General features: G+C 43.4%; 1 protein-coding gene across 2 annotated transcripts; it reads right to left on the minus strand.

Moving 5' to 3' along the window:
- Window positions 1-678: 678 nt before the first annotated feature.
- LOC123730899 (uncharacterized) lies at window positions 679-15479 on the minus strand. 2 transcript variants are annotated; one of them, XM_082966803.1, is made up of 3 exons: window positions 15005-15479; window positions 7437-7444; window positions 679-4305 (listed from the first exon to the last, which is right to left on the minus strand). In XM_082966803.1, the coding sequence occupies exons 1-3, from the start codon at window positions 15246-15248 to the stop codon at window positions 3217-3219; spliced, it is 1341 nt and encodes a 446-aa protein (XP_082822929.1). In that variant the 5' UTR covers window positions 15249-15479; the 3' UTR covers window positions 679-3216. The 2 variants fall into 2 exon arrangements, with proteins under 2 accessions (XP_082822929.1, XP_045565179.2); XM_045709223.2 differs by lacking the exons at window positions 7437-7444; window positions 15005-15479 and adding exons at window positions 5638-5809; window positions 12017-12153 and having other exon boundaries at window positions 679-4439.
- Window positions 15480-17151: the final 1672 nt, after the last annotated feature.

The raw sequence follows: 17151 nt of genomic DNA on the forward strand, positions 1-17151 counted from the left end.
CCCTTTTTGTGCAAAGCAATGATGATGGCACGTGTTTCCTTGCGGTAACCATGATTGACAGAGGAAGAACAATGATTCCAAGCACCACCCTCCTTTTGAAGCTTCCAGTCTGTTATTTGAACTCTATCAGCATGACAGAGTGATCTCCAGCCTTGTCCTCGTCAACACTCACACCTGTGTTAACGAGAGAATCACTGACATGATGTAAACTGGTCCTTTTGTGGCAGGGCTGAAATGCAGTGGAAATATTTTTGGGGGATTCAGTTCATTTGCATGGCAAAGAGGGACTTTGCAATTAATTGAAATTCATCTGATCACACTCTTCATAACATTCTGGAGTATATGCAAATTGCCATCATACAAACTGAGGCAGCAGACTTTGTGAAAATTAATATTTGTGTCATTCTCAAAACTTTTGGCCACAACTGTATAATCATGTCTTTGTCTTTGCAGCTGTATGACCCGGTGGGTGAATAAAGTTGGTTTGAGATTTTTCCAGTTGTCTGTGAGTTTTTACTCTGTTTGTTCAGAACTTAACAATACACACCTAGTATTGTTGAAACATTATTCTACATTATACAATTATTCAATGGATAATAGGAGTTAAATAAGATACAGCTCTGAACACTGTGGTGGCTAATTTCCGCATTACCAAATGAGGATTTACAAACACACCAGTCCGAGTTAAACTACATCTTTAATACTTAAGATACTTTTGCAAAAGTTCTTGACCCCACTAATGCATTCTCTCGAAGAACCAGGAAGGTGATTACAGAATTGCTACAGGGATCTTTTATAGCAACGATACCCCCTTCAACGTACATTGACAAACCACAGATACTTAGTAACAGTTCACAAAGGTTACATTTTGTATGACAGATATCAATAAAACACATCAGACAGTAACTGCTATGTCAACAGGATTAATGGTATAGCCCAGTATCTGGTCTCCTTAGAACCGTCCCTCCCTGGTACGGTATTGAACAGAACTATTTCATCCAATGGCATATATCAATTGTCAACTCTAGATACTCCCATCTCAAGCAAACCCCCTCTTGACCCTACTCCTGGACAGGCTCACTGGAGGGAGTGAGCCTCTAGGCCATATATTATCACAGGATAAGTGTGAGATCTAAGAGAGGACATACAAGGGTCCAGATACTGCCATTAACCTCCCCACAATAAACAAAAGGAGGGAGTGACTTGCTCACAGACATTGTGGAGACAAGTCATTGGTTCCCCAGTAATCACGCCATCCCTTCACATGGTTTAAGAAATAGGTAAAGATACATTCCCATGACGACAAGTCTGACCTCTCCCCTTGCTGGGCCCCAAGTGTCTGAGCCCCAGCTAAGGTAGACGTGCAACTGAAAAGACACCAGAGTCCAATGGACAATTTCTAATGACAAGTACCTCAAATAAGCATATTATACTAATAAAACATCTTAATTATCTATGTTACCCAACTAATTCTGATTCGTCCACGACATTCCCCTCTCAAGGGACTCCGTCCCTTCTAGAGAATCAGAACAGTAACGTTACAGCAGAACCAGTGTCTAAACACAGGCTTCATCACAACAGAAAAGACAGTCATCCCTCTGTGTCCCCTCTCAACTTAAAAGAAAATCACCAGATTTAAGAACATTCATTCACATAGAACATACATATATTCTACATAAACCAAAAATCACAAAACAATAACTCATTGCATGGGGTTCCTGCACATAACATCCCAAGAAACTCAGCACTGTCTCTTATTACCATCCCCCAACATTTACTAAACACTCTAGCAACTTGTCTGGGAAGGTTATGATACACAGTCACCTGCACGAACCCACGAAGAAAAACTAAAAATGCATACAGTTTATGAGATTCAAAGCTATATTTTCCATAGACAGTGAAAAGCACATAATGAATGCATAATGCAGTGCATGCACCAATGGAGTTTAATAAAATAATCTTTAGTTATCTATCACACTCCAATGGATCAGCATAGTGTGTTGGAAATGACTATTTCCATCCCAGAAACTCTAATTAGCATATTTTGTTGTACAAATCCAGGTAGTGACTCCTAGTTAAAATAAAATGTATATCCTTGGTGCCTAATGAACATGACCCAAGACAAACATCATGATTCCACTATTTATAAGGTAATGCCTATAGATCCAAATAGATTATGATCATTTACACTCTCCTGATCAGAGTTCACCCATGTCATTCACCATGGCATGCTTATAATAGCGTCAACATCTTTAGTTCATAACAACAATCAATCCCTAGTACATTCATTTCTTCACTCATTTAGATATTAACATATTCAACTCAAATCAATCCTTCAGTTTTAAAATTCATTCAATTTCCAAATAAAATCATAATTAGAACTCAGTTAATTATCCAACCAAAATTTCAAAATGACATTGCTCAGTGATTGAAATTTGTCTTATCACTCAAAGTAACAACTCAATTTAAACACACATCAATATTAGCAGAATGTCCATTCATTTTAACATCCAGTATAATTATCCCATAATTTCTACTATTAACAATTTTATCATGATTATTCTACAGATCAGTATCTCAATGCATTCTTAATCTAAATGACTATCATTTTACGTGGTGTAGACCTCTACAATCAACCTGATACCCCAAAAGTCTAAACAGTTATGGGTACAGTTGACCCAACCCCTCTCTCCAGACACTGATTCTTCTGGTGTCCTCTTCGTTCCTCTTCAGATAGCTTTAAAGTTCAAAGTGAATGACCCATTATAATGTCCCAATGTCAATGTTTCACCTTAGATGCCCATTATGTCTTGTCCATTCGTCAACCAATATACCAGCAACATAAGAAAAGTTTAGAACAGCACCTTTCCCCATGCTCACTCCACGTGGACTCCTCTCACACTCCTGAGAGAAACATGAGAGAAAAGCAGTTGATAGCTTAGATCGGATACTGTACACCGGTTGCTGGCTCGGCCATTCCTCTCAGTAGAAATGGTTCGGACAGGGCCATATTCAACGCCTTCGTCACTCCTTCTTCAGCCAATTAGAGGGGGTTTGAGGTACACACACTTTTCGGTCCAATTATCTCTTCCATGCATTAAGATATCGTCTGATGTCATTATGCGACACAGGTTACCATTGTAATCAGACTTAGCAAACTGTTAGAGAATGGGAGATAGATGACTCTTTACAAGATGTTTTCTATTGAAACTTTATTTAGGGATCTGGAACCAGTGCCAGAGAGGAAAGGGCTTTCTGGTGTTTTTTCAGTGACTCTGAATGAGCAAAGCTCTTTCCACATAGACAAGAGTAAGGTTTCTCTCCAGTGTGTGTGAGCTGGTGTTTAGTCAGGTTGAAATTTCGAGCAAAACCCTTCCCACACTGATCACAGCTATAAGGCTTCTCTCCTGTGTGTATGCGTTGGTGTCTAGTCAGGGCTCCTGAGAGATTGAAGCTCTTCCCACACTGATCACAGCTATAAGGCTTCTCTCCTGTGTGTATGCGTTGGTGTCTAGTCAGGGCTCCTGAGAGATTGAAGCTCTTCCCACAATGACCACAGCTATAAGGCTTCTCTCCTGTGTGTATGCGTTGGTGTGTAATCAGGTGTTGTGATTGATTGAAGCTCTTCCCACACTGATCACAGCTATAAGGCTTCTCTCCTGTGTGTATGCGCTGGTGTGTAGTCAGGATTCCTGATACAGCAAATCTCTTCCCACACTGATCACAGCTATAAGGCTTCTCTCCTGTGTGTATGTGTTGGTGTGTAATCAGGTGTCGTGATTGTTTGAAGCTCTTCCCACACTGATCACAGCTATAAGGCTTCTCTCCTGTGTGTATGCGCTGGTGTGTAGTCAGGTCTCCTGATTGATTGAAGCTCTTCCCACAATGACCACAGCTATAAGGCTTCTCTCCTGTGTGTATTCGCTGGTGTGTAATCAGGTGTTCTGACGTCCTGAAGCTCTTCCCACACTGATCACAGCTATAAGGCTTCTCTCCTGTGTGTATGCGCTGGTGTGTAGTCAGGATTCCTGATTGACTGAAACTCTTCCCACACTGATCACAGCTATAAGGCTTCTCTCCTGTGTGTATGCGTTGGTGTCTAGTCAGGGCTCCTGAGTGATTGAAGCTCTTCCCACAATGACCACAGCTATAAGGCTTCTCTCCTGTGTGTATGCGTTGGTGTCTAGTCAGGGCTCCTGATACAGCAAATCTCTTCCCACACTGATCACAGCTATAAGGCTTCTCTCCTGTGTGTATGCGTTGGTGTCTAGTCAGGTGTTGTGATTGTTTGAAGCTCTTCCCACACTGATCACAGCTATTGAGACGTTCTGATCTGGAGAGACTCTTCTGGAGAGACGTCTTGTCAGCATCACGTTGTTGTTTAGGCTCCCCAGATGATAAGCCCCTCCCACTGAGAGAGCAACGGTTTGGGCTGTCCCCTGTGAAACAAAGATATTGAATAGCAATTTTGCATTATTAATAGAAAAAAATCCATAGTTATCTTTGGTTAGTGGAGATGGAGGAGACTGAAATGAAAACACGTGCTTAAAGTACTTTGCTTCCTCTTTCAAAATATTGTTTGGTGAATCATGGGTGACTAGATCATCTGTCACAAGTCATTTGGTGCATTTTTACTACTGCCATAACTAGTTTGTTGCCTTGACCAAAGTCCTTTCTGAAGATTATTATGAATGTGAATAGTGATTCATTTACGTCTGTCCCTCATTTTAAGGTCATCCCTGTTAGATAAACTCAACTCTCGTTTTAATATGGTGAAACTATTCCTCAAAAAATAAAAATCCAAAAGAAACATTGAACATCTAATAGTCAAATCAGAGTAAAAGCAGGTGAGCTGGTTCAACTCTTTTTGTCAATTTACTGCTGTTTTGTGGTGGAAAACTATGCAAGTAAACCCTTTTACCCACACATAGACATGCTAGAAATGTTTTTGTTGTTGTGAAGATTGCATTCAATTGCCGCTCCCTGTTGCACAAAACAAGCTTCCATTCCCAGTCACAAGCGGTTTTATGGCTGATTTAAAGGACTATTTTACACATGTAATCCAGTGGTTTTGTTGTTTTCAGTACTCCCCTGTTACATTCAACCATATCACTTTATTTGGCACATAGGCACTTAGTATAGTAATATTTGTATTCAAAATCTCTTGAGATAGGAAAACATGTTTTTTATTAAGTTGAACATGTGCTCTTCATGACAGAATGTTAACATTAGGTGAAATATATATTTTGGACCAAGTTACACTTTTAAAAATGGGCGGAACTACCCAGATATTTTCATCAATTCATGACTAAAGTGCATAAAGATGGCAGAAGTCTGATATGATGTTATTGTTTTAGACCTACCCACGGTTTTGAAACTACGGTGCTCGACATTGTTCAATGTTGCAATAAATCAACACAATCTACTTTTACGAGTTTTCAAATTGCCAGCGTCTTGAAACTAAAAGTGAGATCATGTTTACTGTGCTAATGACCATACCAAAACACAACAAAAGAGAGCAATGTGAAAAACAGTGAACGTAGCAAAACCAGGAAGTTGTTGTAAGTACATGAATGCCGCCATCTTTATGCACCTCCGCTATCGTTTTAGAAGCAGACTGTAGTCTAATATACACACCATGGTTCTTACTTAATGAAATCAAATCTCCATCTTCCTTCTCTTCTCCTCTCTCAGTTCCACTCTGCCCCGGTGTTTTCCTGCAGTCGACCAGACGCAGCAGTAAAACGGTATCGGGAGACGTTTGATCCGGGGACTCCGTGAGGGTAGAGGGGAATGGGCTAATTTTGTCCTGTAGGACACAAGAAATATCAAACATAGTTTATCATTTAACCAAACATTGTATTATTTTAGTCTACACCTCTGATTGATTTGGGAGCATCCCTAGAATATCTCATTTTTCCTCAAATGTTCAATCGTTCACTACTTCCCACTAATCTAATAGCATTGGGTTGGTGGAGGAATGGGCTAGTCAGTGTTTCCACCATATTTACTATACCAGTCATTTCCTTTCAAAACAGAGAGGAAGAGGCGACTTGTGGCTTATTTGATCGAATATACGTTTCGTAATGATTAAGTTGTTACGAGTGTACTGATAAAAGTAGGACACGTGACATGTCAGCAACTTTGAGAGAAAAAAAAACACTAGTGCCAGGCCAACATTAGTTACCATAGCCACAAAGTCATGAACTTTATTATTTTACCCCACTGGTCATCTATGAACGTTTGAATATCTTGAGGAACAATCTGGCCTTAATGGCCATGTACTCTTATAATCTCCACCCATCACACCCAGAAGAAGACTGGCCACCCCTCAGAGCCTGGTTCCTCTCTAGGTTTCTTCCTAGGTTCCTGCCTTTCTAGGGAGTTTTTCCTAGCCACGTGCTTCTACATCTGCTTTACTTGCTTTTTGGGGTTTTAGGCTGGGATTCTGTACAGCACTTTGTGACATCTGCTGATGTAAAACGGGCTATAAATACATAAACACGATTGATTGATCGATTGAAAAACCACGCCTATTTAAACAATGTATCGTCTTAAAATGTAATATTATACCTAACCTTAACCACACTGCTAACCTTATGCCTGACCCTAACCTTAAACTCACAAAAGCACATTTTTGTTTCCATGAATTTCTACGATATAAATGTTTTACTTTGTGGCTGTGATATTTGAGTGTTTCAGTGAATGGTTAGTGAGGGAGGCCCTGCTCTCTCGCTTCCCCAGTTGTTTAGTTAATTTTCATTCCAATCTCCTTTGCATTAGCGTAGCCTCTCCTGTAGCCTGTCAACTATGTGTCTGTCTATCCCTGTTCTCTCCTCTCTGCACAGGCCACACAAACGCTTCACACCGCATGGCCGCTGCCACTCTAACCTGGTGGTCCCAACGTGCACGACCCACGTGGAGTTCCAGGTCTCCGGCAGCCTCTGGAACTGCCGGTCTGCGGCCAACAAGGCAGAGTTCATCTCAGCCTATGCTACCCTCCAGTCCCTCGACTTCTTGGCGCTGACAGAAACATGGATTACCACAGAAAACACTGCTACTCCTACTGCTCTCTCCTCGTCTGACCACGTGTTCTCGCACACCCCGAGAGCATCTGGTCAGCGGGGTGGCGGGACTGGAATCCTCATCTCTCCCAAGTGGACATTCTCTCTTTCTCCCATGACCCATCTGTCTATCTCCTCCTTTGAATTCCATGCTGTCACAATCACTAGCCCATTCAAGCTTAACATCCTTATCATTTATCGCCCTCCAGGTTCCCTTGGAGAGTTCATCAATGAGCTTGACGCCTTGATAAGTTCCTTTCCTGAGGATGGCTCACCCCTCACAATTCTGGGTGACTTTAACCTCCCTACATCTACCTTTGACTCATTCCTCTCTGCCTCCTTCTTTCCACTCCTCTCCTCTTTTGACCTCACCCTCTCACCTTCCCCCCCTACTCACAAGGCAGGCAATACGCTTGACCTCATCTTTACTAGATGCTGTTCTTCTACCAATCTCACTGCAACTCCCCTCCAAGTCTCCGACCATTTCCTTGTATCCTTTTCCCTCTCGCTCTCCTCCAGCACTACTCACTCTGCCCCTACTCAGATGGTATTGCGCCGTCGCAACCTTCACCCTCTCTCTCCTGCTAGTCTCTCCTCTTCCATCCTATCATCTCTTCCCTCTGCTCAAACCTTCTCCAACCTATCTCCTAATTCTGCCTCCTCAACCCTCCTCTCCTCCCTTTCTGCATCCTTTGACACTCTATGTTCCCTATCCTCCAGGCCTGCTCGGTCCTCCCCTCCAGCTCCGTGGCTTGACGACTCATTGCGAGCTCACAGAACAGGGCTCCGGGCAGCCGAGCGGAAATGGCGGAAAACTAGCCTCCCTGCGGACCTGGCATCTTTTCACTCCCTCCTCTCCACATTTTCTTCCTCTGTTTCTGCTGCTAAAGCCACTTTCTACCACTCTAAATTCCAAGCATCTGCCTCTAACCCTAGGAAGCTCTTTGCCACCTTCTCCTCCATCCTGAATCTCCCCCCCCTCCCTCTCTGCGGACGACTTTGTCAACCATTTTGAAAAGAAGGTTGACGACATCCGATCCTCGTTTGTTAAGTCAAACGACACCGCTGGTCCTGCTCACATTGCCCTACCCTATGCTTTGACCTCTTTCTCCCCTCTCTCTCTCCAGATGAAATCTTGCTACTTTTGACGTCCAGCCGCCCAACAACCTGCCCGCTTGACCCTATCCCCTCCTCTCTTCTCCAGACCATTTCCGGAGACCTTCTTCCTTACCTCACCTCACTCATCAACTCATCCTTGACCACTGGCTACGTCCCTTCCGTCTTCAAGAGAGCGAGAGTTGCACCCCTTCTCAAAAAACCTACACTCGATCCCTCCGATGTCAACAACTACATACCAGTATCCCTTCTTTCTTTCCTCTCCAAAACTCTTCAGCGTGCCGTCCTTGGCCAGCTCTCTTGCTATCTCTTTCAGAATGACCTTTTTGATCCAAATCAGTCAGGTTTCAAGACTGGTCATTCAACTGAGACTGCTCTTCTCTGTGTCACGGAGGCTCTCCGCACTGCTAAAGCTAACTCTCTCTCCTCTGCTCTCATCCTTTTAGACCTATCTGCTGCCTTTGATACTGTGAACCATCAGATCCTCCTCTCCACCCTCTCCGAGTTGGGCATCTCCGGCGCGGCTCACTCTTGGATTGCGTCCTACCTGACAGGTTGCTCCTACCAGGTGGCATGGCGAGAAGCCGTCTCCGCACCACGTGCTCTCACCACTGGTGTCCCTCAGGGCTCAGTTCTAGGCCCTCTCCTATTCTCGCTATACATCAAGTCACTTGGCTCTGTCATATCCTCACATGGTCTCTCCTATCATTGCTACGCAGACGACACACAATCTTCTCCTTTCCCCCTTCTGATAACCAGGTGGCGAATCGCATCTCTGCATGTCTGGCAGACATATCAGTGTGGATGACGGATCACCACCTCAAGCTGAACCTCGGCAAGACGGAGCTGCTCTTCCTCCCGGGGAAGGACTGCCCGTTCCATGATCTCGCCATCACGGTTGACAATTCCATTGTGTCCTCCTCCCAGAGTGCTAAGAGCCTTGGCGTGACCCTGGACAACACCCTGTCGTTCTCTGCTAACATCAAGGCGGTGACCCGATCCTGTAGGTTCACACTCTACAACATTCGCAGAGTACGACCCTGCCTCACACAGGAAGCGGCGCATGTCCTAATCCAGGCACTTGTCATCTCCCGTCTGGATTACTGCAACTCGCTGTTGGCGGGGCTCCCTGCCTGTGCCATCAAACCCCTACAATTCATCCAGAACGCCGCAGCCCGTCTGGTGTTCAACCTTCCCAAGTTCTCTTACGTCACCCCGCTCCTCCGCACAGTCCACTGGCTTCCAGTTGAAGCTCGCATCTGCTACAAGACCATGGTGCTTGCCTACGGAGCTGTGAGGGGAACGGCACCTCCGTACCTTCAGGCTCTGATCAGTCCCTACACCCAAAGAAGGGCACTGCGTTCATCCACCTCTGGCCTGCTCGCCTCCCTACCTCTGCGGAAGCACAGTTCCCGCTCAGCACAGTCAAAAGTGTTCGCTGCTCTGGCACCCCAATGGTGGAACAAGCTCCCTCACGACGCCAGGACAGCGGAGTCAATCACCACCTTCCGTAGACACCTGAAACCCCACCTCTTTAAGGGATACCTGGGATAGGATAAAGCAATCCTTCTAACTCCCCCCCCCCAAAAAAAAAATATATAGATGTACTATTGTAAAGTGGTTGTTCTACTGGATATCATAAGGTGAATGCACCAATTTGTAAGTCGCTCTGGATAAGAGCGTCTGCTAAATGACGTAAATGTAAACGATAACGACTGCCTTCCATTCTTTAAGACACTTCTTTTCATTGCCATTACATATTAGAAGACAATCGCTGGCAATTCATTATTGGGTTAATTTACAGGAACGTGGGGTGTCTCACCCCACAAAAGAGGTGCTACAGAGAAGTTGGGAGCCTGAACGTGGACAGAATAAAAGCTTTGGATGGGTGGGTGATAACCAGGAGAGACAGATGGGATTGTATTGTAGGGACTTCAGCCCCACGGTACCTATCCCTGTGAGTCCACCATGGCTACTCCCACCTCCAGTAGTTAATTTACAAGTGGTGGAGAGAGTACGGAAAGACAGGGAGGGGTTGATCCCTGTGAGTCCACCATGGCTACTCCCACCTCCAGTAGTTAATTTACAAGTGGTGGAGAGAGTACGGAAAGACAGGGAGGGGTTGATCCCTGTGAGTCCACCATGGCTACTCCCACCTCCAGTAGTTAATTTACAAGTGGTGGAGAGAGTATAGAAAGACAGGGAGGGGTTGATCCCTGTGAGTCCACCATGGCTACTCCCACCTCCAGTAGTTGATTTACAAGTGTTGAAGAGAGTACGGAAAGACAGGGAGGGGTTGATCCATGCAACTTCTTTACAAGGTGTCTGGAAACTGTAACTCAGTATTTTTTTACCCATATATACAGATGGATCAAAAGACCCAAGGACAGGTCAGCCTGGATCAGCCTTTGTTGAACAGGAAAGTGGGGTGGCTGTCAGGAGACGTATTACAGACCACCTCGCTGTGTACATGGCAGAGCTGATGGTCGTACTGTTGGCCCTGCAGTGGGTGGAGGAAGTCAAGCCAGACAGAGTAGTTATATGTTCTGACTCGTGTGCAGTGTTGATGAGTCTGCAATCATTTAGCTCACATAGCAGACAAGGCCTGCTCTATGCCCGGGTGAGAGAGATAGGTGTCCAAAGAAGGTTTGCTTTGGTCCCGGGCCATGTGAGGGTAGAAGGGAATGAGAAAGTAGATGCGCTAGCTAAACAGGCCATTAGGAGACAGGAAGTGGAGGTGCCAATGAGCAAGTCAGAGGCTCAGGGAACGATATGGACAGTGGTGGTGCAGAGATGGCAGGAGCAGTGGAACAGTGACACTAAGGGCAGGCATCTACTCATTGTTGACATTTTAGTCATTTAGCAGGCACTTATCTAGAGCGACTTACACAAACAATTAGAGTTAAGTTGCTCAGAGGCAGACAGATTTGTCACCTAGTCGGCTCGGGTTACTGGCCCAATGCTCTAAACCGCTAGGCTACCTGCTGCCCCTATTCCAGGTACAGAGTAAAGTAGGGGAGGATGGTAGGAATGGACAGAAGAGAGGAGGCTATCCAATCAAGGATAAGAGTGGGGCACAGCCAGCTGAATAAGTTATGAAATGTGATAGGAAATCATTCAACAGGAAGATGTGATTACTGCCAGGAAACAGAGACAGTGGAGAATGTACTGATACAGTGTGGGCAGTATGATAGGGAAAGAGAGAGACTGATCCAGTATGAGGTAGAAAGGGGTACAGGAATTGAGTTTGATAAGCATACTGAGTTGAACATCGTTAGATACAGTCGCAAATATGTATCTTTTTTTTTTCTTCATATAATGAATAATCTGACCTTCAAATAAGTGGAAGTGAACAAGTGTACATGTAACAGTGTAGGTTCCGTCCCTCTCTTCGCCCCAACCCGGGCTCGAACCAGGGACCCTTGCACACATCAACAACTGACACCCCACGAAGCAGCGTTACCCATCGCGCCACAAAAGCCGCGGCTCTTGTCGTACAAGGGGAACTACTACTTCAGGTCTCAGAGCGAGTGACGTCACCGATAGAAAGCTATTAGCGCGCACCACAGCTAACTAGCTAGCCATTTCACATCGGTTACATACACTTTGGGAGGAAGGAGAGATGCTTAAGTAATATGCGTAGATTCCTACGCATGATAAAGTATTACGCTACTTTGCCAAATAAAAAAAAATCCCAATAAATTTTACCGTCATGTTTTTTGTCCAGCCGTTTAAACTGAACACAGCAATGTGGAGGATCAAAGATGATGAAAACTACTCCTAGACATTTTATACAACACAGCAGACCTACAATGTTTAAAGGAAACCAGACTTACCGGATTCATCGTGGAAGCTATTGTTTCTTACTAAAGAAAATAAATGTGTAGGCTACAGCGCGGTTACTATGTTGTCACAGTGTTCAGATAAGGATTGGGGGGTTTCCGGCCGGAAGAGAATTCCAGTCTCGATGTTGTAACTGATGCACCCATAGACCAGAGCAATCAAACATCTATTTAAATATCCAAGCTCAATTACTTTATGACAACATAACGTCTCACATCTCATGTAGGCTAAACTTACTTCAGAAAGTTCTTGGATAATATTTTACCCCATCTATAAAAGTCGAGTAAAGTCAAGAAACGATCAACAACACCCCTTTCACAAAGAATCCTTTTTTCTGCTATCGTCGACTTTTACCTGGCAGCAATTTGGAACCGAGTTTCATTTGAGTCCTGATGTTCTCAAGGCTGTTCACTTGCGGTTCTGGGGGCAGGGGGCAATTTTGGACCCCTTGTAGCCCCCCTAAATGAAGTAATTTTTACATAACTAATTTTTGCTATCATTCTTTTTTTACATCCATTATTAGACCGTGGCAACGATGATGCTTATGAACGTGGTCTTTTGCCTGCTAATGTGAAGAAAGTGAAGAAAACGATATGACAACAATAACTTCTAATGTAACTGGCCCCTCTAACAGTACAACTGGCCCCAGCTTGCCCCCCCCAGTTGAAATGGTCTAGAACCACCACTGAGGCTGTTGTTTCATCTCCCTCCCTGCAGCCATAGAAACATAAAGAGAGTCAACAAACACACTTCATAACTGGCTAATAACTACACCTGATACTTCAATTAAGCAGGAATTATAACAGATGTGTAAGACACATGTTTCTCAGTTGACTGTTTAAACCTGTTTTATTCTCAGGGCCATGACTATAACACTGAGTATTGGGACCCAGGCCAACAGCATATCCTGGTCTCTAATCTCAGGACCAGGACTATAACACTGAGTATTGGGACCCAGGCCAACAACATATCCGGGTCTCTATTCTCAGGACCAGGACTATAACATCTGAGTATTGGGACCCAGGCCAACAACATATCCTGGTCTCTATTCTCAGGACCATGACTATAACACTGAGTATTGGGACCCAGGCCAACAACATATCCTGGTCTCTATTCTCAGGACCAGGACTATAACACTGAGTATTGGGACCCAGGCCAACAACATATCCTGGTCTCTATTCTCAGGACCATGACTATAACACTGAGTATTGGGACCCAGGCCAACAACATATCCTGGTCTCTATTCTCAGGACCAGGACTATAACACTGAGTATTGGGACCCAGGCCAACAACATATCCTGGTCTCTATTCTCAGGACCATGACTATAACACTGAGTATTGGGACCCAGGCCAACAACATATCCTGGTCTCTATTCTCAGGACCATGACTATAACACTGAGTATTGGGACCCAGGCCAACAACATATCCTGGTCTCTATTCTCAGGACCATGACTATAACACTGAGTATTGGGACCCAGGCCAACAACATATCCTGGTCTCTTCTACATAATACTACATAAAATATATATTTTTTAATGAATATGCAATCAGCAATGTAAAACAAAAAAACATGAAACCACATTCCAGATGTATGTTTTACTATGACATTTACATGCAAGCATTCATTCTGCGTAAAAAGTAGAATGGTAAGGTATAAGATATTATCAAGTAGTTTCCAATTGGCTCATTCATGCCCCTCCTCTCCCCTGTAACTATCCCCCCAGGTCATTGCTGCAAATGAGAACGTGTTCTCAGTCAACTTACCTGGTAAAATAATGGATAAATAAATAAATAAAAGTGTATTTCCAGAGTGAAGAGAGAGAAGTTTAGTAGGAGACCTTACTGGCTGTGAGAAAACAGAAGAGTGTGTGATTGACATGACCTAGGAGTGCTGATGGACAGAGCTGGCTTCCTGCCCCCATGATGCCTCTTCCTAACAACCAACACATCATTTGCTTCACAATAAAAATGTGTGAACATCTTTCTGGAGCACACTTAATATACAATAAGGAAAGTTTAAAGATATCCATATTAAAATCATCGCAACAACATTTAACCACAGTAATAGGCCTGTGGCTTCTGTACTTCCATATGTCCCATTTGTTACACTAAAACCTGGTCAAGGGATTTACAATAAATATGTGAACATCTTTTGACGGAAAATGTTATGTTTGAAGATAGCCTTGAATTGTACACGGCATCTCCTCTCCCTCTATCTTGTGTTTGAGTTACATTGAGTTTGACTCCTTACTGGTGAATTTCCACAACAATCTTTTAGGAGCAAACAAATAATACAAGACGTCTATGCTCCTTGTCATTTTTTTTATTTTTTATTATTATAGATTTTAATACGCCCATGAAGGTTCGAGCATCAGGCAGGGCCATGACTACATCAGTGAGGAACCAATTCAGTTCCTGCCTAGCAACAGAGTTTTATTGGCTGTCTAGATGTGCAAGGAGTTGACACCCGGCCTAGTAGGAAGGTATAAATATATGTGCTTCTATAATCATGTCTTTGTCTTTGCAGCTGTATGACCCGGTGGGTGAATAAAGTTGATTTGAGCTTTTTCTAGTTGTCTGTGAGTTTTTACTCTGTTTGTTCAGAACTTAACAATACACACCTAGTATTGTTGAAACATTATTCTACATTATACAATTATTCAATGGATAATAGGAGTTAAATAAGATACAGCTCTGAACACCCCCACCCCACCACACACACACAGCACTCCTACTCCAATACGCTTGATACATATGGATCCAGAGCTGCATATTATGCTACACAGGTTACCATGGTAATCAGACTTAGTAAACTGTTAGAGAATGGGAGATAGATGACTCTTTACAAGATGTTTTCTATTAAACTTTATTTAGGGATCTGGAACCAGTGCCAGAGAGGAGGGAGATGAAAGAAAACATGTTTGTGCTTTCTGGTGTTTTATCAGTGACCCTGAATGAGCAAAGCTCTTTCCACATAGACAGGAGTAAGGTTTCTCTCCAGTGTGTGTAAGCTGGTGTATAGTCAGAGTGAAATCTTGAGCAAAACTCTTCCCACACTGATCACCGGTATCCGGCTTCGCTCCTGTGTTTATGTGCTGGTGTGTAATCAGGTGTCCTGAGTCCTGCCTTCCTGAAACTCTTTCCACACTGATCACAGATAAAAGGCTTCTCTCCTGTGTGTATGCGTTAGGTGTGTAGTCAGGGCTCCTGATTGTTTGAAGCATTTATATGATTTCTCTGATGAGATTTTAAGGTTTTAGTTGCAGCGAAACCCTTCCCACACTGAGAGCAGTGGTAGGGTTTCTCTCTGGTTTGAATTCCTCTGTTTAGTAAAATTCTTCCCATAGTCAGAGCAGCAGCGGTGAGGTTTCTTCCCTATACCTCTCTGCTGGTGTTTCTTGAGATGTCCTGATCTGGATAGACTCTTCTCTGTCTTGCAGGCATCATGATGTTGTTGAGGCTCCCAGATGATAAGCCCCTCCCACTGAGAGAGCAACGATTAGGGCTGTCCCCTGGGAAACAAAGCAATTCAATAACTAGGTTTTACAAATATGGGTCCATAAACAGATGGGTTGTTCCACGAAATGAATGCCTTTTGTGTCCCTTTGATATTTTTTCTGTAGAAATTGTGCCCCAATATTCAATTTTAAATCTGTTATATTTAATAAAGTTCCCTTTAATACAGAACACATGGAGAATTAGATTAATCAGATGTTTAATATGAATAAAGACTTGGTAAAGTGGCACAATGCAACATTTAGGTCCTTCTGTCAATCCTGTGTAACTTCTAGAAAGATGTTAACCCACCTAATACAGAGTTTGGTTTTTCAATTGAATGGTGCTTTTTAGGAGTTTCATAGGAGTGGTGTTTTGTGTTTGTTACATGCACAGCACCTTACTAACTTTCCTCAGGTTTGCTGTCGTCGATGCCGTCCTATTACAGTACAGTACAGTCATGTTATTAGTAGCTGTCATTGGATGGTGTTATTGTCAGGTATTTGGTTTTACAATAATGGAAGTGTGAATTTAGGGTATGTCCCAAATGGCAACCTATTCTCTCTGGGTCCTGGTCAAAAGTAGAGCACTACATGCTGAAGAGGGTATATTTGGGATGGAATCTCAGTGTTAAATGTTGTGTTTTCTTGGTGCTAGACATCAGTGTTCTCCCCAAATAAAAGAGGTGCTGCGCCACTATGTAAACACTTTTTAAAAAAAAACGTTATTTGTTTTCATAAACCAGGTTTCCATCCAACCTAGACAAGGTGGGATCTTTTTGTGTCTGTAAAATGAATTGCGCAAGAAATGTCAGTGGAAACGCTTTTATGCACAAATATTGATATAATAGCATTCATATGGAAGTAAACTTAGTCACGCGATGACATGTTGTGTGGTCCTCCAACTAAGACTCGTTGGGAAACCATGCAGTTTATTAGGCTACAGATAAAATAACTTCACAGGGAGGCCGTGAATGACCCGGGATCAGCGTTTAGGAGCAACTTCTCCCTACACCTAGGAAGGCAAGGATGAGCACTGAGTGATCATGATTACTACCATCATTAGAATGCTGCAGTTTTACAATGTGAAGCCTTGTGGCAAGTCTCCACTTTGCAATATGTATAGCCCTTTTGTTTCAGAGTTACTGTGAAGTCAGCCCAAAGGCCAGCAGATGGCGATATTGAGTAGTTTTATCTTGCCGTCCAAAGGAAATGTATGCAGCCGTGTCCCCGTGGACCGGTTCGTACATAAAACATTCTCCATTCAGGCTGCAAACGTGTCAATTTCCTCCTCAACTGGATTTAATGGCGAGAAGGAGGAAAAACATTTGGAAAATATGCATACTTTATTTATGAAACAAAACTTTCCTCCACCATCGTAGAGTAGTAAATGCTAGTCCTGGATGTTATGTATTGCGTTTAGCCAATCAGGTTGCAGCAGTCTGTTCTTTTTTATTGTATTGGCTGATTGCATCCAACTGAGGTGCATACACCACAACCTACTGTACTCCCTTGACACATTGATACAAAAAGAGAGACTTAAGATGGTGGGTGGGGGGGATTGCACTAGCAACTAACCCTACACCCATTAAAACCTCACCACTATACCAACTAACCCTACACCCATTAAAAC

The sequence above is a fragment of the Salmo salar genome, chromosome 02 (genome assembly GCF_965601325.2).
Source record: "Salmo salar chromosome 02, fSalSal1, whole genome shotgun sequence".
Taxonomy (NCBI): domain Eukaryota; kingdom Metazoa; phylum Chordata; class Actinopteri; order Salmoniformes; family Salmonidae; genus Salmo; species Salmo salar.

Coding starts and splice junctions, on each gene's coding strand:
- LOC123730899 (XM_045709223.2), bottom strand. Junction 4,440..5,637: donor TTCATTAAGTAAGAACCATG/GTGTGTATATTA, acceptor TTTGTTTCACAG/GGGACAGCCCAAACCGTTGC.